At 37.4% G+C, this 23,530-nt stretch overlaps 1 protein-coding gene across 1 annotated transcript; it reads left to right on the top strand.

The window, feature by feature from the left end:
- TSPAN8 (tetraspanin 8) lies at positions 1 to 23,304 on the top strand. The gene is made up of 8 exons (XM_029206721.1): positions 1 to 99; positions 3,518 to 3,580; positions 9,365 to 9,502; positions 10,951 to 11,025; positions 11,125 to 11,226; positions 15,134 to 15,268; positions 18,605 to 18,688; positions 23,251 to 23,304. The coding sequence occupies exons 1-8, from the start codon at positions 1 to 3 to the stop codon at positions 23,302 to 23,304; spliced, it is 750 nt and encodes a 249-aa protein (XP_029062554.1).
- The last annotated feature ends 226 nt before the right edge of the window (positions 23,305 to 23,530 follow it).

Below are 23,530 nucleotides of genomic sequence, written 5' to 3'. Positions count from 1 at the left end.
ATGGAACACAGGGCCTTTAGCCCACAGATTCAGTGGAACCATTGCCAGAGGCAGAGAGCTGTGGAAAGGCTGGCTCTTTATGAAGGAAAGCAGAGTGATGTAACATTACCAAACCCAAATGGGGGAAGGTGAGAAGGAGACAAGCTGTAAAGCCAAAGGTGTTAGCAACTGAAGGAAGCCAACCATGAAGAGTTTTGAAGAGAGCAGAAGGAAGTCAGGCATTGAGAGAGTTCAAGAACCAGCATTTCAATGTCATCGTTGTATTTTATATGGTACCTGGGACGCTAGATTGGTTGTGCCGAGCGCAATGAAGAGAGTTGAAGCAGAGCAGACATAACTATGAGACGGGATAACTGAAAAATAAGGTGCAATTATATTTCATTCTGATTGATGAAATCCCCCAAGATAGACTTGACTATGGATGAAATGTGTGAATTTTGTAAATACAATGGTTGCCTGCCACTATGCAGTCAGCTTGGAACTTAAACAGTGACAAAGACACTGGAGCCCAGAGGCTAAGAGCTGAACCTCAGCTCCTTCACCACCAGCTGTGTGGCCCTGGGGAAATTGGTTAACCTCTCTGTGCTTTATAGTTCCTTAGCTGTAAAATTGTGATAGTAGTAATATCTACTTCATGGGTTGTTGTGAAGTTCAGATGGTTTAATACATATAAAGAACTCAGAATAATGCTAAATAAATGTTTAAGAAACAGACATTTCAGCCATCATTGTACAGGCTTTTTTATGAGTCAGGAGTATGAAACCACTCTGCAGTGATGAATAAATTCCAATTTGGATTTTGAAACAGAGGAAGAAATAAAATGGCAAGAATTATGATAAGACAGAAATTCTTCTATCATAAATTAGAAGAATGGAAAGCTGATTTTGAAGAAACAGGCAGACTGAGATTCAAATCCTGAATCTACATTTCTTTGTGGCCTGGAACATGTTCCTTGATTTTTCTTTGCCTCAGTCTCTGCACTTGTTAAACGAGGATGGTAATTTTACGCAGCAGGGTCAATGGTGAAGATTAACTAAGATACTTTATGAAAGCCTGTGACCAAGGACTGACACACAATAATAATTCAATTAATGCTGTTTTCCCAATTCCAACAATCATATTGATTTTTAATTTAAAAATATTGGAATCTGGTGTGATAGTATTTTAGTCCTACTCTTATTCTCCTCTGGCCTCGTGGGACAAGGAATCTGTGGGGCTGGAGGGAGATGCTCACCCTGAGTCTGGCCTCCACTTTGGGTACTTATCTCAAAATACAGCCACATTGGGGATTAGGGTTTCATCATATGAATTTAGGGGCACATAATTCAGTCCATAGTATATTCATAAGCAAACATCAATTACGTAATTTCTTAGAATGCTGGCTCAGACCAACTGCATCCTAATTTCATAAAAAGAAGGATGTCCCATGAGAGCTGAGTGGCAACAACAGTGACTTTCTTCAAAGAGAAACCAGAAAGGCCTAGTGGGGAGTAGGCCTAGTAAGTTCTGCAGTGTCCACTGATGGCTAACCTGGGGGCCTAACTTATCAGCTAATTTCCTTTTACAACCTTATCAACAGAAAGAAGGACATACCTAGATGCTTATTTCTTAATTCATACTCCAAATTATTTAAAACATTATAAAAAAATCAGGGGCAAACCCTTAAAGCCAAACTGGAGAAAGGACTCAAAGAACAATTATGATGATCAATCTTATAACAATTGGGATAAAACAGGTTAGTATCAATCATGGCTCTAGACTGTTCTTGATAGAAAACCAATTACTTTTAATTAATTTAATTAGAAAATTATGATACATTTCTTAAAATATTCTCATCGATAGTTTTATAAAAACATCAGATTAAGATGATAATCATAATAGCTATTCAGATAATGTTATTTTCATTTAAAGCTGAAAGCCAGAGTGACTATTAAGACAAACAATGTAAATCTACCTGTGAAAGGAGAAAAATACCAGTGAACAAGGAAAAACAAAAATCCAACTGTTACAAAATTACTGAAAATCACAGAGGGTCTCATTATTATTTGATATAAATTCTTGCAGGTTTATTTATTAACAAAGAACCACTAAAATGAGCATTTATCTCCATCTGCAAATGAAATTAGGATTTAGTGGAAAAGAGGAAAAGAAATAAGGAGAGTTTTCAGGCTCTAAAGCTGTTTATTCAAAGATTTGCAGTTTATATTGTATGCGTGTGCACACCTATAAGATAATTAAGTTGTATAGGTGATTTGGTGATTTGGCAAAGAGCTCTTTGGTAAAAAGCTTTGGTTTTCCATTGCATTTGTTGTTTTGCAGGAGTTGAAGCATGTAGTAAGGGTGGGGCTAGATTAGGAGTGCTGCTGGATTTTCACCATGTGACCGTTGTTATCATTTGGGATTCCAGTTTCTTTAATCTGAAATAAAGGGCTTGAACCTAGATGAATTTTGAGATCTTTTAGGGAGCATAGGTTCAGCTGCTGTTTGCACTCCCTATTCCTTTCACAAAAGCCCCGACTCTACTCCCAAAGCAAACGTAATGAGAAGCCGTTAAGTGAAACTGCTGTTTGGGGGTTTTGGGCATATGGCCGAAACATACATGAAAGCAATGATACTACAAAGTCATGGGGTTTGGAGGACTCAGGCATTTCTCTGTCAGAGAACCCTAAGGCCAGAATAGTCTAGAAACTCCTCCAAAGTCTACTGCTGTGTCTGGTATGTTACCAAGCTTGTTCTCAACATCTCTATCTAATAATAGATCTTTGATTTTTTTTTTTTTGAGGCCACAACATCTATACCTTAAAAAACAAAACAAAACAAAAACAAAGCTGAAAGACAAGGTTTTTTTCTTACATTAAAGTAAAATGTGTTTCACATTTTATGTGTTGGTCTTGGTCCAAATTAAATAATCTGGTAAAGTCATTAAAGGAATTTAAGACTTTAAATACTGTTCCTCATTGTTCCTCTTCTCTAGGTAAGCTTTACTACCTAAAAGAGCTTATTTTTAAAAGAGCTTATTTGGGTACAAAAAGTGTCTTAAACCCTTGTTGCTTAACTGCAAATGTTGTCAAATGTTCTGCTGTTCCCTCCACATCCTGACTTCTTGAATCTTGAAGGAACGTTTGGTGATTGATCAGTTATTCCCTTCCTTTATGGTCTAGGACAGCTTCTCAAAGACAAGCCCAGAGGCCCAATAAGGATATTTTGTCTTTAAACTGTTATTACTTATCTTTTATATGTTAAAATCTAGCAGAAACGCAGTTAAGAGTTGAAACATGGAAAACCATCTTTCCCCTCCCCTGTAGTGGATGGAAAACAGATTATTCTTATCAAACTTTCCAATTACAACAGAACATTTTAGCAATTATCTACACATAAATATGCCTCATTTATGTCTTTTAGGTTGTAATGGTAGAATTAATGATAAACCATTGTTACCAGATGGCTAGAGGTGTGTGGAATTAGAGGTGTAGTTTATCTTGGGCGTACTCTTAACATTTTTTTCTTTTTTCTGCAGCTATGCGGTGCCTCAATCCTGGCAGTAGCAATTTGGCTACGAGCAGGCAAAGATGGTCCAGAGGTAAATAAATACAAGTTTCTCCGCTGCCAAAGTAGTTTATTTCTCTTATAATGATGAAAGTAATGACAGTAATAATAATAATAAAATATTTCTATAGCATTTCCTTAACTGCCTCATGTAATCATTTGTGCTGATCTGTGATTTTATAATTTAATTAAATTTAATTAATCAAAATTACCCACTATGTGCCTGGCACTGTGCTAGGCATTGATCAATCCTTCTAGAGAATGGAGAAGATGTTATTCCCCTAATAGGAAGATGGGAATGAAAGAGGAGGTGGGAAGGGGCCAAAGCAGAAATTAGCCTCCTTCGTTATTTGCTGAAGTGCAGCCTGAAGTTATCTAGAGGATATAGACCACCTTGCCTCCCCACCAAGAGCAATTTTTGTACAAGGTATTGACAATAATTTGGCTGATTCCCAAGGTGGGGTAGTGATCCAAAAGAAAAGAAGGTGAGAGGTTCTCTTGGAGAAGAAGAATTTGAATCTGTGTTTTAAAGGCAGCAAAGTACAAAGATAGTTGGTAATTACTTGGGGCTCTTGGTATTGAGGGTAACCCCTTGTAACAGCAAGAGGCTGGTCACCGGTGTAACTCAGGAGTTGACCGGCAGTGTCCAGCCTCCTGACATCAAGATAAGATTAGCATGATCCCCTGTGCCCCACCACACACTGTTCCATGGGTGGCAAAGGTCTTACCAAGATTTCTGTGGATCTGGAGGAAGTTTAGTTCCTACAATTAATTCTAGCTCTGGTCTTTGGATTCCATGCACACTGTCTCTGTTCTGTACCACAGTGTCACAGGTGTGGAAAGATTGTGTGTGTGGTGGGTGGGAGCAGGGTGAGCATGTGGGAGGGTTGGTCTGTCAGTTTCACTTAACACAGTGCCTGGCACCATTTCCTGGCTCCCCGGCTTCCATTCTCCCAGCTCGCTTCTTCCCAGGGGTGTTCCGCCCCGCAAGTTACGATTCTTATCTCACACAGGGCAGTTACCTTGTTCTTTGTTATCTGGGCTCTTGCCACTATTCAGGCTCACATGTACTCCTAGGGCCCTTTCGAAGTATTTGCCTAAATAAAGTTTCCCTCTCTAAGAGGAATGTTGATTCCTATTTAATAATTATTAAGATATTATTAAAACAGAGATAAGGTAATGCATTTTCTATTAAAACTTATACCACGGTGCAGTTACATGCCATTGGGCATAGCCTAGTTGAAAGAAATATTAAAAGCAAAAGCAAATTGACATCTGATCTGATTCCCTTTTTAAAAGAATTGGTTTTTTTCGACTTTTTTTTCTTGCTCTCTCACTGTTTCTCTCCTTTTCCTTCTTTCTTTCCTTCCTTCCTGCCTTTTTTCCCTTCCTTCTCTCCTTCCGTCTCTTTCTTTTCCCTTCCTTTCCTTTTTCCCTTTCCCTTTCTTTTATTTTCTCTTCTGTCTTTCCTTTTCTTTTCTTTTTCCTTAAAATTTGCTTTCTACCATTAGAGAACCCAGAGAATCACAGTGGCAATTCACTGCCTCTTCATTCTGTGCCTCACCATGGTGAAGAATTTGAATGGGGGATAGGTGTGGCAATAGTTGGTAACATTCTAGTCCATCAGGATTTCATTTGTTGTTTTATAGTGATATAAATATATCTGTGACTTCTTGATGCCCTTGGACTCTGGGATTTGAGTCCTAGAAGAGTATTTGAAGATTCTTAGAATCATTTAGAAGCTGATGTTTGACTTTGGGACTCATAATTAAGCACAGAGATTAAAAGCTATTGATTTAGAGGGTGCTTTGGCCTTTTTAAGATGTGTGTGCAGCCTGTATTTTATTTTTAAATTTTATTTTATTTCTGTTTGATATGGGAACATTTTATTTCCCCCCAGTGCTTCTGGTAAACAAACTTGGTGTTTAGTCTAAGAAATCACACACATTGAATGTATTAAAGAACTGTTGTCCTTGAGAGGGTGTTACTGTGAATCTGGGGATAAGAATGATTTAATAGAGCTAGGCAGCATCTTTAGTTACATTTTGACTCTTGTGCTCTGTCAGCCTCTAACCCTAAACAAAAGTCAGTATCTTCCAGGACGATTTTAACCAGCTTGACTTACGTGAAATTGGCTTGATTTATTTTTATTCAAAGTCAGTGACAAAGAATCAAGACTGTGCAGAAAACTGAATTTTACTAGTGGAAAAACAGAGGAAGAAGTTTTAGAAGGAGAAACCTGAGTGCAAACACAGAAAACAAGGATGTCAGGATGTCTTTATGAACATCTTTTAGCAAAGCTTTTGGTGCTAAAGTGTCTCTTAGGGATGCCTTGTTCTCCATCAGGATGAACTCAGCCCTGCATGAGGCAAAACGTATGCACAACCATCCTTGTCCCAGGAGATCCTTTATAATCCAAAGAAGACCCTAAGCCCTCTTCTTCAAAGTTCAGCCATGTCCCTTCCTGTAGAAATTCTCCCCTTGTTCTAAGACACACACAGACAGTGTTCATCCAAGACAGCTTTTAAAACTCTGCTGTCTCTCCCCTGGAACAAATACCTGAACTCAGATTTCTATTTCTTTTCTGAATAAGAATAGCCACTTGTTGGGCTGGACTTGAAGCAGTGATCCTCAGGTAGCCAACACATGGCTTTCTGGCCACTCTGGCAGTGGGTCACTCTGCCCAGATCAGTCTCAGAGAAGTGCCTCATTACCTGCCAAATAAGTGCTGGCCGCACTATCCAGGTCTCACTGGTAGGTATTTGACCTACTGTTTCTATATGTGGACTGACTAACCAAGTCTTCATAACTCAGCCATTGAGGCTTAAACTGTCTTAGATACCTTAGGGTTTTCCTGCATTGGCCACAATGTGCTAGTGAAGCAGTCTTTGATGGTGAGTAGATAGAACGGGGTTTCTAATGCTGCTTTTTTGGGTTTTTTTTTTGTCATTACCCATTTTGACTCAGTTACCATGCCTGTTTATTAACAAAACTGATTTCTTAGCTCCAGTCTTAACAAGCAAACCAACAACAACAACAAAAAAAAACAGAAAACCTGAAAAAGAGACAAAAAGAAAATCTTTAGGACATAACCCAGCTTTCTAAATATGTAAATCGAAACATCATCTGTAAGCATAGACTCTTAGAGACAAAGGAAGCCTTAGGTATCACAGAGGCTGATACCTTTGTAAGTGAGAAACTGGAGCCCAGTAGGGTTAGTTGACTGTTCTATGGTTAGAAACTTAGCTATTTATAAAGACTCTGACTGGAATATAGATTTTAGTTTTTAGTGCCCTTACAACTTTAGCATATTCCTTCCTCCTGATTATCAAATAAAGGTTTTGTCTAGGCTATGAGTTGATTTTAAAAGTCTTTAAAAATGTAAAGATCATGAATAGTAATATGTGTTTGTTTGCTTGTTTTGTTTTTTATTTTGGTATTTCTTGTTAAAGGAGCTAGTCTACATGCTGTGCAGCAGATTCCAAGAGGCAGTCTCTGAGCTAGTGTTAGACCTAGTGTTCTACCTAGAAATAGCCCAGTAGATAGAGATCATAAGAGGTAGATGGGCTACACATAGCACTCGAATATAACAGAGGAAGAAGGTTTCACTTTTTAATTGTGATTTACTTCTGGACATACCTGTAGAGCAAGAGATAGATTGAGGCTAGGTGTTATGAAAGTGATGAAGAGTATACATGTGGGGGAGAGAAGAACCAAATTATGCAGAATGGGTAGCCCAACCCATCGTAATGGGCCCTAGGATATTTTCCTTAATATCCCATTACTAAATATAGTCAGTCAAAATAAAGAGTCTCTGGAAGACTCTACAGACTATACTTCCTGGGAACAAGGAGATAGACTTGATAAGAAATATTAGAAACTAGACTTATTTTATTTTCTTAGTTTAAATTTTTCTTTGTTTTGGCAAATGTATAGACCTATGTAATCACTATTACAATCAAAATGCAAAGCATCTGTATTAACTCATAAAAGTTCCTTCATATCCCGTTGCAGTCAGTTCCTTCTTTCCTTTATACTCTGCTCAAAGACCACACTGCTCTGATTTCTATCATCATAGCTTAGATTTACCTATTCTTTTTTATTTATTGCCCAAATGGATACTTTTTAAAATTGAAATATAGTTGATTTACAATGTTGTGTTAATTTCTGCTGTACAGCAGAGTGACTCAGTCATGCATATATATTCTTTTTCATATTCTTTTCCATTCTGGTTTATCACAGAATATTGAATGTAGCTACCTGTGCTATACAGTAGGACCTAGTTGTTTATCCATTCTATAGATAATAGTTTACATCTGCTGATACCACATTCCCAGTCCTTCCCTTCTCCACCCCCCTCCCCCTTGGCAACCACAAGTCTGTTCTCTATGAGTCTGTTTCTGTTTCATAAAAGTTCATTTGTGTCATATTTTAGAATCCACATATGATATGTCACATGGTATTTGTCTTTCTCTTTCTGACTTACTTCACTTAATATGATAATCTCTAGGTCCATGCATGTTGCTGCACATAGCATTATTTCATTCTTTTTGATGGCTGAGTAATATTCCATTATATACATACACACACACACACACACACACACACACACACACACACTACATCATCTTTATCCATTCATCTGTCTATGGACATTTAGGTTGTTTCCGTGTTTTGGCTATTGTAAATAGTGCTGTTATGAACGTAGGGGTGCATATATCTTTTTGAATTGTAGTTTTGGCTGGATATATGCCCAGGAGTGGGATTGCTGGATCATATGACAACTCTATTTTTAGTTTTTTGAGGAACCTCCACACTGTTTACCATAGTAACTGCACCAACTTACATTCCCAGCAACAGTGTAGAAGGGTTCCCTTTTCTCCATACCCTCTCCGGCATTTGTTTTTTTGTAAACTTTCTCATGATGACCATTCTGACCTGTGTGAGACGGTACCTCATTGTAGTTTTGATTCACATTTCTCTAATAATTAACAATGTTGAACATCCTTTCATGTGCCTGTTAGGCATCTGTATGTCTTCTTTGAAGAAATGTCTATTTAGCTCTTCTGCCCATTTTTTGATTGGGTTGTTTGTTTTTTTTGTTGTTGAGTTGCATGAGCTGTTTGTATATTTTGGAAATTCATCCCTTGTGAGTCGCATTGTCTGCAATGTTTTCTTCCATTCCATAGGTTGCCTTTTCATTTTGTTTATGGTTTCCTTCGTTATGCAAAAGCTTGTAAGTTTGATTAGGACCAATGTGTTTATTTTTGCATAGATTTACCTATTCTTGAATGCCATATGAATGGAATCATACAGCAATCACTCTTTTGAATATGGTTTATTTAGCTCAATGAAATGTTTTTGAGATTCACTCATATTGTTGAGTCTATCTGTTTGAGGAACTTAGGCTTTATAATTTACATAAATAAACTGCCATAAAAACATGCTTTATGATGCTACTGTCAGGTATAAAACACAAAATATGCAAATCAAAGATCACATCATGGGTGAAACTACCGGTCCTTCTAAGCTTTTTAGAATAATTGATGTTTTAAAAGCCTATTTCATTTCTTCCGTCCAACGTCCAATATATCATCTTCAAAAAATATAAAATTGGAAACATTATCTGGACAAGTAATACCTCGATAGAATAGAATGTAAGTGCCTTGAAGGCAGGAATTTTTGCTTGTTTACATCCTTGAGGTATCTCAAGGTCCTAGAACAGGGCCTGGCACAACAGTAGTTACCCAGTGGATATTTGTTGAATAAAAAACATCAAGAAAAGGGATTTTCTGTCATTGATCTTTTTCATTTTCAGATTCTCAGTCCTGGGGCTGCTACCATTAACCCCTATATTGCTGTGAATATCTTGATTGTTGTGGGTGTTACCATCATGATTCTGGGTTTCCTGGGATGCTTTGGTGCCATGAAAGAAAACCAGTTTGTGCTTGTTTTGGTGAGTTTTCCCGAAAAATCCCAATACCCAACCTTCAGACTTTAAGGATTATCTCCCACCCCCATTGTCCGTCCAAAGGACTTGCCAAGATTGATGAAACTCTCTCACTTTTGTTTAGAGGGTTTGGTTGTGGAAGCTAATATATTTATCTTAGATTAGAGGATACTGTGAGAGAAGACAAATTTTAGTTATTCATTCAGTCATTCATTCAATTACTAAGTACCTGCTATGTGCCAGATACTGTGCTAAAAGATACATAGATATGAAAACAATTAGAACCCATTAGGGAAGACTGACAAGTAAACAATTAGCAACAGTGAATGTGGCCCAAGAAGAGAAGGGCAAGGATAGAGAAGGGAACTTTCAAGCCAGAAGCAGAAGTGAGTAAGGTGTTTGTATGGGTGAGTGTGTGAAGAGCTTTCCAGGGAGAGGACCTGGCAGTACAATGCTAGCATGTTTGGGGAACTGCAAAGCCTTGGGTATGGCTAGAGAGTGCAAGGGCTACTTTCAGTAAATAATGGAAGACTGGTCTGGGTGTGGGCTACAGTCAAATCATAGTCCATGCTAAGAAAATTGTAAGGGTGTGGGATAATCAAATTTGTCCCTTAGAAAGCTTCAAGGATAGATTGGGTTGGGATAACCCACAGATATTCACTTTTAACACATATACAGTAGAAAATCATAAATGGGTATAGAAAAAAATATTAGAAAAATTCATCAAGTATTTACTAGATAGAAATCTGACATGAGTTTATCAGAGCTCATCTAAACTTGTTTCTCTGATAAAAGTAGTATTGTGTTAGTCCCTGAACAAATAATTTTTAACTGATGGTTGATTATGAGGGAAGGTAAAGATAGAGTTTTAATAGGACTCTAATAGCATCCCTGGTGGTTGCTTTTTGATTAATAAGGCCTCATTTGCAATTTGGGGAATTTAATTACTTGAGGAACTTGTTTTAACAAAAAAACTAATTTGTGGGATCCTCCACAAGTAGGATTCAGTAGAGCTGAGGCAGATTTCAGGACTCTATATTTATAACAAGACCCCAGGTGATTCTAATAGTGGTAGAGATGTTGTTTTGTATTCAGTTCTGAAGTTTGTCTTGAAGTTTGAGTTTGTGTTTGATGAAGGACGAGAAAGATCATATTCAAATAACTTCATCTAAGTTTTCAAACTTCCCTCCATTCAACATCATACCGATGCATACAGTCCTATCAATCGATTTTAGTTTTAACCATTTTCCTTAGTCAGTCTTTGGAGAAAATGTTTCTGAGTAGTAATGACCCCAATTTTGATTCATGAGGCAAAGGATGGAGTAAATGAAGAGCATGGTTAATACTCCAACTGTAATATGATCCCAACTGCAGAAAGAAGCATGGTGGCAACATGTCCCTAGATGTTACTGAATGTACTGGGTGTGGTATATATTCCTTTTCTTTTCTTTCAGTTTTTCATAGGATTGATTCTGATCCTACTTCTGCAAGTGGTGGCAGGTATCGTAGGAGCTACTAACAAATCTAAGGTGTGTACACGTATGATACTTAATAATCTTGGAAAAGTCTGAAAAATTGACATGCTACCTTCTGGCATGAATAATTTAACAATACTTTTCAATTTTCAGACTGAACGTGCTCTTAAAGAGACTCTCCAGACTAATGTACATCTTTTGAGTGCAACAAATGGAAAACTATTCCAGAAAGCCTTTTCTGAAATTCAAGAAAAGGTAATTAGAGCTTGTAGGTTATCTGGAGAGTTGGACATAGTTGTCTGTTTACTTAATTTTTAACAGGTGTATTCTTTAAAGATTGAAACATGTCTCTCCCTTCTGCAGATTTTGACTGATTATTCTGTCACTATGCCATAAGAAAAATCCAGGAATATTTCTAATTTTTTTCCCACCTTCTTACGAAGTTCTGAAGCAGCATAGGACAGAGATTAAGAAGATATGTTTATGAAAGATTGAGCCTCGATTGAGCCAGATCAATAAGGATTTTAATATTTACCATTTAGAAGGATAGTGTGTTTGGGATGCTTGGAGTTTCTCTCTCTCTCCTTCTCTGCCTCCATGCCCACCCTTCTCTCATAAAATTAATTATAGCTATCATTTATTGCTACTTAGCATGTACCAGATTTACATTCAGTAGCTCATTTAATTCTCACAACAACTCTATGAGATGGATAATATCGTTATCCTCATCTTCATTAGACAGATGAGGGGATTACGACTTCGAGAGGTCTGACAGCTAACAAGTGATGGGGTTGGAATTTGAATACAGATCTGTCTGACTCACTAATTCTTTTTAAGCAGTACAGTAGCCCTTCCAGTATATATGTATGTATGTATTTACTTTGGCTACTTCACTGTCTTCAGGGTAAAGTCAAAGTTTGGGCAGGTATTGAAGGTATTCTACTATCTGGATCCTACCTAATATTTTAACTTTACTAAATACTACTCCATGAAGAAAGCACTCTAGTCCAACCAGGTTTGTCTTCTCAGGATCTCTTAAACAAATCTGCCTTCCTGCCTCTGCATCATTCCTCATCCTTGGAATGTACTTACTACTGTTCTTTCTTTACAAATACTACATGTGCTTTGAGGTTTGACTAAAGTATTGCTCTGTGAAACTCCTCCCAACCACACCTTCTTTACTCAGAATTTCCATCATATTAACCACGTGTAGCATTTATTTCACGTATGTCATAGAAATCCTCCTAATCTTAGAGGGGAGCTAGATTTTACAGGACATTTAACCTGACTTCTCATTAATTGAAGTATTTTATGTTTATGTTCATACACCGTCTAATTAAATATTGAAGAGCTGAAAGTTTGCCCATGTTTGCCCATTCCATCCCTTCCCTTTACATCTAAGTCTGATGATTAATGTGTTCTTTCTTAATTTGAAACAAAGTCTTCCTCCCTGGAATTTATATCATTTAGTCTTAGTTCTTCCTTCTGGAATTGCAGAGGAAAAAATATCTACTTCTACATATTGCAATTTTTTCTTTGAAAATGGCTTCTCGTATGACTTCTAAAAGCTTTGATTTTGAACTTGTTTCTTGAACTATTTATCAGATGACATTTTTTCCCAGAGCATTCCCCAGTTCCTATTTGGATAGACCCCAGCTTGTAAAAATTCTGCTTAAAGCATCATTTCCAGGAGCTGAAACCTGATATGAGTTAGTCTCTGTTTAACTTCCTCTATGTTGTGTTTTTCCTAGCTCCCCCAGAGCTGTACTCCTTGATCCTCTCTCCTCCAGGATTATTCCCACTTTAGAGTCCAGATTAATCCAAGTTTAAAAGCAGGAAGAATTTAGGCAACTCAGTTTCTCCACTGGGTGGGACCAAGCATCCTTGATCTTCCCTGCTTGCTGATCTAGGGCAAAATGTACTACAGGTAACCACTGGGTCTCTGGGTTGGGTCCTGCATCACACTTGTTGCACGTTGTCCCTGGTATCCCAGGGCTTAGTGCCAACCATAGGGTTTTAAATGTTCTGTTTGATGTAGCACAATTCTGAATTACTTCTGCTCTTGTACACAAATTCTGTGCCTGAAGCTCCTTGGGTTCCCAGGACTATGGTTCTCTTTTATTGTCTATTCTGTTTTTGTTTGTTTGTTTTAAATGTATATCCACAAGGATTTTCTTTTCTTTTTCTTTTGGAAAAAGAATCCTACCCCAGACTCTGGCTAGGTGACCTGGGGCCCCATCACACATAGACAATTTGTAGATACTAAGTGGCTTTCTTTTTGGTTTTCAGGGAATTCCCACAGAAATTCTCTGCTAACGTACTAGTGGAATGTGCCTCTCTTGAATTCTTAGTGATGACTACTTGTCTAGAGATGGTTGTATCATTCACTGAACAGTGCCTTGTTCATCCAACTGCTATCACACTTTCAATGCATCCTGACCAACCTCTTCCCCAACTGCTCCCACATCTGATCTGGTGACTAGATATTATACCAAGTTTAGCCTTTCTACCTCCTGCTCTGTCTTTTGTAAGTGTGTCTCTATACCTCCCTAAGGAATACTGTATTCCAAAAATGGATTGATCTGTGAGTGTATATAGTGGGACATATTCTTTTTGATCTGGAGTGTCTGTATCAATATCATTCAAGATTATTTAATCAGAAAGAGTGAGCAATTAATTATGTCTACCATGGAAACAAGAAAGGAAGTTGTTTCAAGATTACTCTCTTTGCTAATACTGATTGACCTTGAGACCATCAGAAATCTCCAGCTCTTTGTCACGTGAATGTCTAATGAGTCATACATTTGTGCAAGTAAATCTTTGAGCTAAAGCACAAGACTTTATATCTGCCACAGTTGAACCTGTTAGTTTAAGTCCATTGTTTGAACTATTTTTGGAACTCCATTTTGTTCTCCAATGTATTAATCATCACTCCCAGCTCTATATCAACTACAGAGTTGAAAAGACACTTTCTATAATGTTATCTAAAGTACTGATATCAGTGTTGAACAGATCATGTTCATGTTAGAGCACAAAGGAAACAACAACAATAAACACAAAACAAAAACAACAATGATGACAGTTAACATGTGTTGAGTACTTTCTACAAGCCAGGCATTGGGCTAAACAGTTCATATCTTCACATGGGTATTCTATTTTTATCTTTCCAACAACTCTATGAATTAGATACTATCATTAGCAACTATTATTATCTGTATTTTACAGATGAAGAAACTGTGGCACAGAGAGGTTTAAGTAACATGGGTAACGTGGTCACCAGCCAGTAAGTGTAAGTCCTTTCAATAGCCTACCGTTGCAATGCACTTGAGCCTTAGAAAAACACCCAGTCTTGGTTCTATTTTCTGCAATTTTTTTCTACCTTTCTGCATGAGAAGTTTTCTCTCTAATTAAAGCAAATAGGGCAAGATGAGATAATGACCTCTCTCTTTCATCTAATAATATTATGTGCCATTACTCTGAGTCATTGGGCTTATCCCTTTCTTGTTTTACTTCCCCAAACATGATCACAACTTTCCTTAGTGTTTCCCCATGTTTTGGTTTATTTTGAGCCTTAACCTTCCCGACATTATTCTAAGAGTTTCATTCATCATTTTCACCCCTTAGCTGTTTTACAGATGTCCGTGTAAAATTCAGTCTCATGGAAGGTCCACTAAGCATCTTCTTTGGCCTTTGAGATGCCTCTCATTCTTTTCCCCCTCTCCTCCAAAAGTGATCAAAGGTCATGAGATAGAAACTTCACTTTTCAAACCTCTCATCTTTTTTGAGTAAAAGTTCTTTAAAGAGACCTTGACTCTCTCATGAACTCTCTGGAAGCTTCTTTTCTAAGACCTAAGAAGCGTAAATCTGATTCTGCCCCCCTCTTTTTTCATTAAGAACTAGAAGGTGAGTTTTTTATATTCTCTCCAAGTTCTTCAGACTTTTTCATCTGAAACTCTATTTTTTCCTTCATTAACATGAAGACCAAAATGGAAGATTCCTTCATTTTTGTTTCTTCATTCAGGGAGTTAGGTGAGGTGACTTATACGATATGCTAGTATAAGAAACATCTTAATAGTGGTTTCAGAAGAATGTGAGTCAATGTATTGACAATGTTTTTGTCTTCTCTCGTGACTGTTTTTCATATCTACTTTTCATCAAACAGTTAAAATGTTGTGGTTTGATCAATGGAGCTTCTGATTGGGGAAATAATTTTCAATACTATTACAAGTCATGTGAATGTCCAGGTGCATCAGATTCTTCTTGTACAAAGTATGATGGAAAAACTATTTACAAACAGGTGAGAACAAATCAAATTTGGCACAGTAAGTGCTTCTGTTGTTTTTTTTTTTTCCACAATGAAAGTCTCCACAAAATATTAAATTGCAGCAATTACAATGGGAATCATGAGATAAAAGTCCCAGGAATTTCCCAAATAAAAAAAAAATCCTTATTTAAAGATAAAAGTAGATATAAAAATGAAAGTATTTTATTTCTTCTGTGAGTCTGGCATCATTTAAATTCAACTTTAGTAGATCAAAGAAACATTCTACTGCAAGGGGAGGCAAAGTACAAGCTAACAGATAAAAGTTTATTTTGTCCTCTCTTTGGTGACTTTAATCATTATCGTCCTCTATTTTTCTATTTTAACATAGGTCTTAGAAATCTATATTTTCACTTTAATTTTCAAAGTAAAGCTTTCTTTTTCTAATCAAAGTTTCTCTTAAGTAATTGTATTGGGTGTAAAGAAATAACTTGGGCTTTAGAGGTTTCCGCTCTGGTTGTTAAGTGTACGTACCAATTTGCCTAATTACTGCTCCAATTGAGAAGTTGCCTCATGCCTTTAAAGTCAATTGAAAAACTTGGGGGACTTCCCTGGTGGTCCAGTGGTTACGACTCTGTGCTTCCACTGCAGGGGGCACATCCCTAGTCTGGAAACTAAGATCCCACTTGCCACTTGGTGCAGCCAAAAAAAAAGAGAAAAACTTAGGTTTGTCTTTCACGTGTTGTAAAGATGACGTATTTATGTCACTTGCGAATGTTAATATGTGGATGTTATATTTCTTATTATTCCTTAATTCATCAAATATTTATTGACCACTTCCTATGTACTGGCCTTTCACCAGCTGCTGGAGATCCATTCCTAAATAGGGCGCAATGTCTGCACTCACAGAGTGAATGCTTTAATAGGGAAGAGAGAAAGATAAGTAGGCAACTTCAATCCAATGAACTATTGGTATTTCTTGGATAGGACCAGGCACAAGATATGATGGGACCCCATTTAACTCAGTCTTTGGGGTTCAAGATACAGCTTCCTGCAGGACATGATATGTCTCTTACCATAGGGCTTTACATAATTTGTTCCTTCTGCCTGGAAGGGAAGTGTACAGAAATGACCGTTGATATTAATGTTTCATTTATTTGCTGTTATTCTTTGCTGCTTACTAGGTGTCAGACAGACCCTTGCTGGAATCAGACATGCTTGTGGACCCTCTAGGAGATTATAGGCTAGATGAGGGAGAGATACATGAAAGCTATTATAGTTCAGTGAGTTAATTTCTGTAATCCCTAAAGAATATTTTCAATCTAGCATTGGTTTAGTAATGGCTACTGAGGTTAATTATATATTAGGAAATAGAAAGTATCTCAGGGGAAACGTCTCACCTGTTGACTATCACATCCCTTTTACTAATTTTATCAAAATAAAGGAGACTGTTCTGAAGGGAAATTGCTGTTACTAGTATTTAAAGTAACACATGGGGGAGAAGTTATCTACCAGATTACAGAGCTACCATGTCTTTTCATCATCAAAGTAATATCACTAAAAGTTTTTATTATTAATTTTTATATTCCTCCCTGCTCTCCTCCTCTCTATGTAATTTTAGGGACGCAATATCCACAAGGAGGAGGGGAAATAACTATGGTGTAAACAAATGTAGTTTCCACTTAGGATAATGAGGAAATTAGTAAATTAAATTGTAGATTGCTATCTGTGTCCTGTTAAAGATTCAACTCAAAGATGTGTTTCCTCAGGATAGATTTTGAAATGCCCTAGCATTATCCTGAAAAATAATAGATATTCCCCCAAATTCACACATAATTCAGCTGAAGATAGACTTATAGCTGCACCAGTTTCCCAAAAGGAAGATCATAAATTCATGAAAGACTTCCATCTGCCTTGTGTCACTTGCAAGAAGTCTGGAAAAATAAGAAATCTGGAATGGCCATAATTCACATTTCTCTTTTCCCCTCCCTTTTGCCAAGATAACCTGGTTATCTAGAGGGGGAGGGGGAGAAAACCCCTAAAATATAATGAATGTGACTCAGTAGATACCATTAATCTCATAGTTAATCTTAGATGATGTAATAATTTCCTCTAATGTTTACCACTTTGTATCAGATGAGAATGGAGAAACCCATTACATTCAGGAATGAAGGGGAAGAGACTGTATTAACCTCACGGAGAACTTTTATTTTATTTAACAAATAGCAATATTTTGTTAGCCCTTTGCACATATAAGACCATCGTAGGGATGATATACTTTCTGGCAATACAGACAATAACACTATTATATTGTATATTATTTTTCCATTTTTAAAATTATTCATATAATTTACAATTGTTGAAATTTTTAGGTCTGGTCTAAAATATGTTAAGCTTGAAATTTCATGCTGGTTTGAATAAATGTTTAAAAATGTGGCAGAGAGACAAATTTCTAAATTCTCTTTTTTGTCTAAAGTAAGAGCATAACAGTGGACATAATGATTTTTTTTCCTCTTTGAGGTAAAAATAACCCTGACACATATTAAGGGATTTTTGAAAAAAACCTTGTTTTAAAAATGAAAATGTAGGGACTTCCCTGGTGGCTCAGTGGTTAAGAATCCACCTGCCAATGCAGGGAACATGGGTTCAATCCCTGGTCCAGGAAGATGCCACATGCCACGGAGCAACTAAGCCTGTGCACCACAACTACTGAGCCTGCACTCTAGAGTCCGTGAGCCACAACTACTGAGCCCGTGTGCCACAACTACTGAGCCCGTGTGCCACAACTACTGAAGCCCGCGTGCCTAGAGCCTGTGCTCTGCAACAAGAGAAGCCATTGCAATGAGAAGCCTGCGCACCACAACGAACAGTAGCCCCTGCTCGCTGCAACTAGAGAAAGCCCACGAACAGCAACGAAGACCCAACATGCCAAAAAATAAATAAAATTTTTTTAAAAAATCATTAAAAAAATGAAAATCTACACTATAATTAGCTGAAACCTCAACGAGGGAACTCTCTGCTGCAGGTTACAAACCTAAAAAATACACAGTCAAGGTGATAACAGCTCTAAAATGAACAATCAGAAGTTAGGATAAAATGAGTATTTATAACTAAATAGCCCTAGATTCAGTAATTAGGTAGTTGAAGCAAAACTTTGTTCCTCAAATGCTTCCTAATGTATGAACAAACCACAACAGTTATAACCTTTTGGAGGGGGGAAGGAGCTTGGAGTGGCGGGAATAATCCAGTTCCTTTCTGTTGAGTATGTTCCTTGATAGCAATGTAAAAAGTTAGCCCAATAAATAAAAATTTGTACTGTACTAAAATAAGGTCAAAATTTGACTAAAGGTAATTTTTTAATGTTTTTAACAGTCATGCTTTTCTTTGATAAGATGCTTATTTTCAAGAAGTCTTTCCATAGTTATTGGACTAGCGTTTGGACTGGCAGCTGTTGAGGTATAGTATTATCTTGCATTATTAATTCTTTGTTTATTCCCTTGTTTGCTCATTAATTTTTCTAACAAATATTTATGAAGAGCCAAATAAAAACCAGGTGCTTCAGAAAAGCACTGGGTACCAAGTGCCCAAGGCCCAGCATCTGCCTCTACTGGCCTTGGGTCTGGGGAGGGGATTATAGTCTTAGGAAGTTGGCAGGGCAGAAGCTATTATTTCTGAATGATCTCTCTCCTGGGGGAAGAAGTTGAATTAACTTCCACGCGGTTCTTAGTCCCAGATATCCTTTTCCCATTGAAAACTAGCATAAGGGTTAATGTTTCCTGAAGTTAGAAGAAGCACCAAACAAAATAAAAACACAAGCTTTACAAGTTTTTATCCCTCTTTCTGATTTTGAAATAGAAAATAAAAACTGAGCTCAAGAGTGTGGAGAACTGTTTTCCTGCTATTCTAGTCTAGAGAAATCTAACAGGTTCTAAAAACTAGACAGTTGACTTTGATTTTCTCACTGTAAGGACTATGGACTCACTTGGAGAACTGTTTAAGGACGCTCTGCTTGAGGTTTCTGCATTTACTCTCATCAATTTGATTATTGACTTTGAAAAAAAATGCTGTATAGGATTTTTATCTTGCTAGACTCTTCTGGCATGGTGTTTTCGGAACCTGAAGGATTTTTTTTTTTTAACGTGGCCTGAAATTCTTTGCAAAAAGATGAAATAAAGCTATTTCAGGGAAGTGTTTTTGTAAACATCCCAGATCTTGCTAATTTAGATATCAAGCGAGTCAAATTCACTCACCAGTCCACTTCAGGGCATTGGCAAGAATCCTAACGATGTGAGGTGTCTCCCTAGTTAACGCCTCTGCGGGCTGGTTTGCTCAGCTAAGTGAGTTTTACTTCACTCTCATGAAATATTGTACAACGTTCTCCTTGGGTTTTCTGGTAGCTTTTACCTCTTACTTGTGCCACATCACTGTCAGAGAGTAACTTTAGCTGAGATTGAAGCAATTTAGTGTCCTAAGTGGTCATTTAGGTTACCGGTGGAATTTCTCAGCCAACCATAAGAGAAAGGGCTGGAACTATGAGAAGCAAATTGGGCTATTAAGCATGACCTCCTTGTAGCCCAAACGAATAGGTCCAAATATGAAGCATTTTCTGTTTGTAGATGCGACTGTCTTCCTTTATGTCCGATATATGACCAAAGTCAAATGGTGCTGTGCGTTAGGTCTGTTTCTCTCAATTCTACCCACTGTAAAATGTCCTTTGTTTCTCTGCTTTGTATTTTGGGTTTATGCTAATTTAGAAATATGAGTTAATGGCTGTGGATGTAAGTGAGCAATCACACATATGTACTCACACATCCATAAACTAAAACACACACATGTGTTGGTAAAGTAGACTTTAAATGAGCCAGCTTTAAGTGAGGTATTCAGGGCTTCCCTGGTGGCACAGTGTTTAAGAATTTGCCTGCCAATGCAGGGGACACGGGTTCGAGCCCTGGTCTGGGAAGATCCCACATGCCACGGAGCAACTAAGCCTGTGTGCCACAACTACTGAGCCTGCACTCTAGAGCCTTTGAGCCACAATTACTGAGCCCATGTGCCACAACTAATGAAACCCTTGCGTCTAGAGTCCATGCTCCGCAACAAGAGAAGCCACTGCAATGAGAAGCCCGCGCACCGCAACCAAGAGTAGCCCCTGCTCACCGCAACTAGATAAAGCCCACATGCAGCAACGATGACCCCAACACAGCCAAAAATAAAATAAATTTATTAAAAAAAATAATTGAGGTATTCAATGTAAGTGTCAATATAAGTGTCACATTCCATCTTAGACTCAAATTCAGACAATTGACTTTGGCCACAACCCACAGATGCTTTTAAGAAGCTTCTCAAAAGCAAAGCCGGGGAAAAAAGGACATAATCAGCTGGGAAAGTTGATGTCTCTCATATCATAGCCAAAGACATTGCCAAGAATCTAAAGACATCTGATGGAAAATAAGATTACAAGAGGAATAGCATTTCAGTATTTTATGAAATTGGTATACTCCATATATATATTTGTTATATATTTAGATATTCTATTGGTTGTTCTAAAGATATATATATATATATATATATATGAAAATACCTTACTGAAAACCTTTCATAGAGGAATTTTTAGGTATAGAACTTACATGGTAATATCACAAACTCTAACCATTTCAAGTTATGCCAGTTAAGTGTGATTTGTAGACTTTATGTAGATACGATAGTTGGTTCAAAGAACTGTTTGAAATTTTTCATTCACTCTCTCAATAGAAAATCTGCCCTCCCTCTGGGATTTGAGGAGAAAGAAAAATCATTTTGTATTCCCTCTCACTTTTACTTTAAAAAATAGCTTTGAAAATAGTCTATAGCTAAGATAGCTATTCTATAAAAACGTATCCAAAAAATGTCCATCAGTCTGTCTTACAGTCTTAATACTAGTTGCCTAACACTTAGGCCCGTCTACATTCTCTTTTCCCCAACTTCAAATTCAAGAAAACATAAAGATATATAGACAGAAAAATACTTCTAATAAATATTTTTAAGAAGCAAACAAAGCAAATATCTCCCTGCAGAAAATACACTTAAAACTATCTCCATAGAAAAATATCATATGAAAAAACCCACCCTCTGACGTTTACATCATTGGCGTTAGTCTGTTTAGGCATAGGCTCTGATGGAATGGCCAATAGCTTTTGTCAAGGCTCTGTTAAGAACATATACCTGAGGGATTCTTCTCAGGTAGGATGCTAGAAATCTATGCAAAATGCTTTATTTTGTAAGAAAATGTTATCTATAGACACTGGAATTCTCATTATTCTGCATTAACCAGACTATCATATCTCTCCTTATTTGACTACAGCAACTTACAAGCACAAAAAATGATCAGCACTTTCTCTCCTCACTTTAATTAAGGAAAAAAAAAAAAAGCCATTGACACTGATAGTCACCACTTTGTAGGATAAAACTTATCCTGACAGGAGGTCCCAGGAATGGACCCAGGAATGGTCCCAGGAATGGAGCAGTTAAAAGAGAGAAAAAATAATTTTACATTTTTTAGATGGCTTCAGAATATGGGGAGCACGTGTACATTACTTAGCAAGTTTATCCTGAGTCTTAGCATCCATTACTATAGGATGAATCTCTTTTAATTATTACCTATTTTTACGAACAATGATACATTTTCTTTTCAGAGGCAGTGAAATGCAAGAAAGTATGGTATTAACTGTCTAGTCTGCTGATGCAAGCTGGGCTTCTATTTCACGGATGTGACAGTAAAAGATGATAGCTGCCTTATCCCACTGTTTTGCCCATTTTCGTGATTCTTTCCTGATACTCATCTCCCAGACTTAAGGCTTGGGACCAAAGCAAAAGACTAAATTGTAACATTTTCTCCGGTCATTCAAAAAGAATGACTTTTAGAACATTCTGAATGAAAGTCATTACTTTTGCAAAGAATTGGTGTCAATATTTTTTTTAAAGAGTTTTTGACTTGCACTATTTTTAAAGTCTTTATTGAATTTGTTACAATATTGCTTCTGTTTTCTTTTTGGTTTTTTGGCCACGAGGCATGTGGGATCTTAGCTCCCGACCAGGGATCGAGCCCGCATCCCCTGCATTGGAAGGCAAAGTCTTAACCACTGGATGGCCAAGGAAGTCCCTCAGTATTTTTTATTTTTTTGAAGGAAAAAATATTGGGCAGCAGTTCTCATTTGAAAGGCATTTCCGGGAAAGAATTAGTAAGCAGGACATCTCCGTACAGTAGGAGCGCTGGAGATGACTCAGCATAAATGGCAGGTCATCCTCTCCCTGACTCCCCTCAGAGGAGGCTGGTGGAGAGGAAACTTTCTATCTGCAATACACACAGGTTCTGTCATTTCTACATCAAAGCCACAGCATGCCACTCACCAACTTTAGAGCCAATTAGGGCAAGTGCTGGGGTCCCTCATTCTTGGGAGAGCCACTTAATGAGATGGAAATTATGCCCCAGATTTTCAGCTGTACATTTTCACTTCAAAGGAAATTCCTGAATGATGCCATTCCCCTTCAATTTAGAAGCTTTTTAAGAAAAGGGTTACTTTTTCTTTCATTCCTCTTGGCGATGCCTAAAAATATGGCAAGAGAAATTCTAGACTCCTTGATTTTTATGTGGATGATCTAAACCAGATGATTATAAGCTTTCATAGAAGCAGTAGGCATCTTTAGACCCAGAGGCCTGAGTTCCCCAGAGTTCCATGGCCATGCCCTACAGAAGGGTGTGTGTATTCCAAAAGGGTGGGTTGCTTCAGTGACAGCTGCTACTGCACAATCAAATAGGGCCAGTTAGAGGCGGACTGCTAGCTGAAAACCCTGATTGAAACACAAAAATACTGAGCGTTTTCTCAATGTTAGAGTCTCTAATTTCCCAGGAAGAGAGATGACTTAGATAAATAACATTCGAATTGTCAGTAGCCAGAATCTTTTCATATACAATGTTCTTTTTATTTATAATATCTCTAGTGTTTTACTTTAAATTCCATGTTAATCCTCTTATTTTCTAGGTACTTGGTCTGATATTTTCTATTGTCCTGTACTGCCAGATCAGGAAGAAATAAGTCTGTAGATGTGTCAAGTCATCATTGGTCAAACCCCTTTAAAATTTTGTTTTGGATTTGTAACTTTAAACATGAGTGCTGTGTTAAGAGCAGCTGTCCTATTAAAATGTGTCATTTAGCTAGATCACAGAGATCTTCCAGTCATATTGAACATATTTAAGATTTCAGGGACACAAGGAAATTAGATGAATGTGCATTTTTCCTCAAAATAAAAGTAACATTGTTT

The sequence above is a fragment of the Monodon monoceros genome, unplaced genomic scaffold (assembly GCF_005190385.1).
Source record: "Monodon monoceros isolate NGI ecotype Baffin Bay Population unplaced genomic scaffold, NGI_Narwhal_1 Super_Scaffold_6, whole genome shotgun sequence".
In the NCBI taxonomy this organism is placed as follows: domain Eukaryota; kingdom Metazoa; phylum Chordata; class Mammalia; order Artiodactyla; family Monodontidae; genus Monodon; species Monodon monoceros.
The sequence above is the reverse complement of the archived record's forward strand: the minus strand, read 5'-3'. Positions and strand labels throughout refer to the sequence as shown.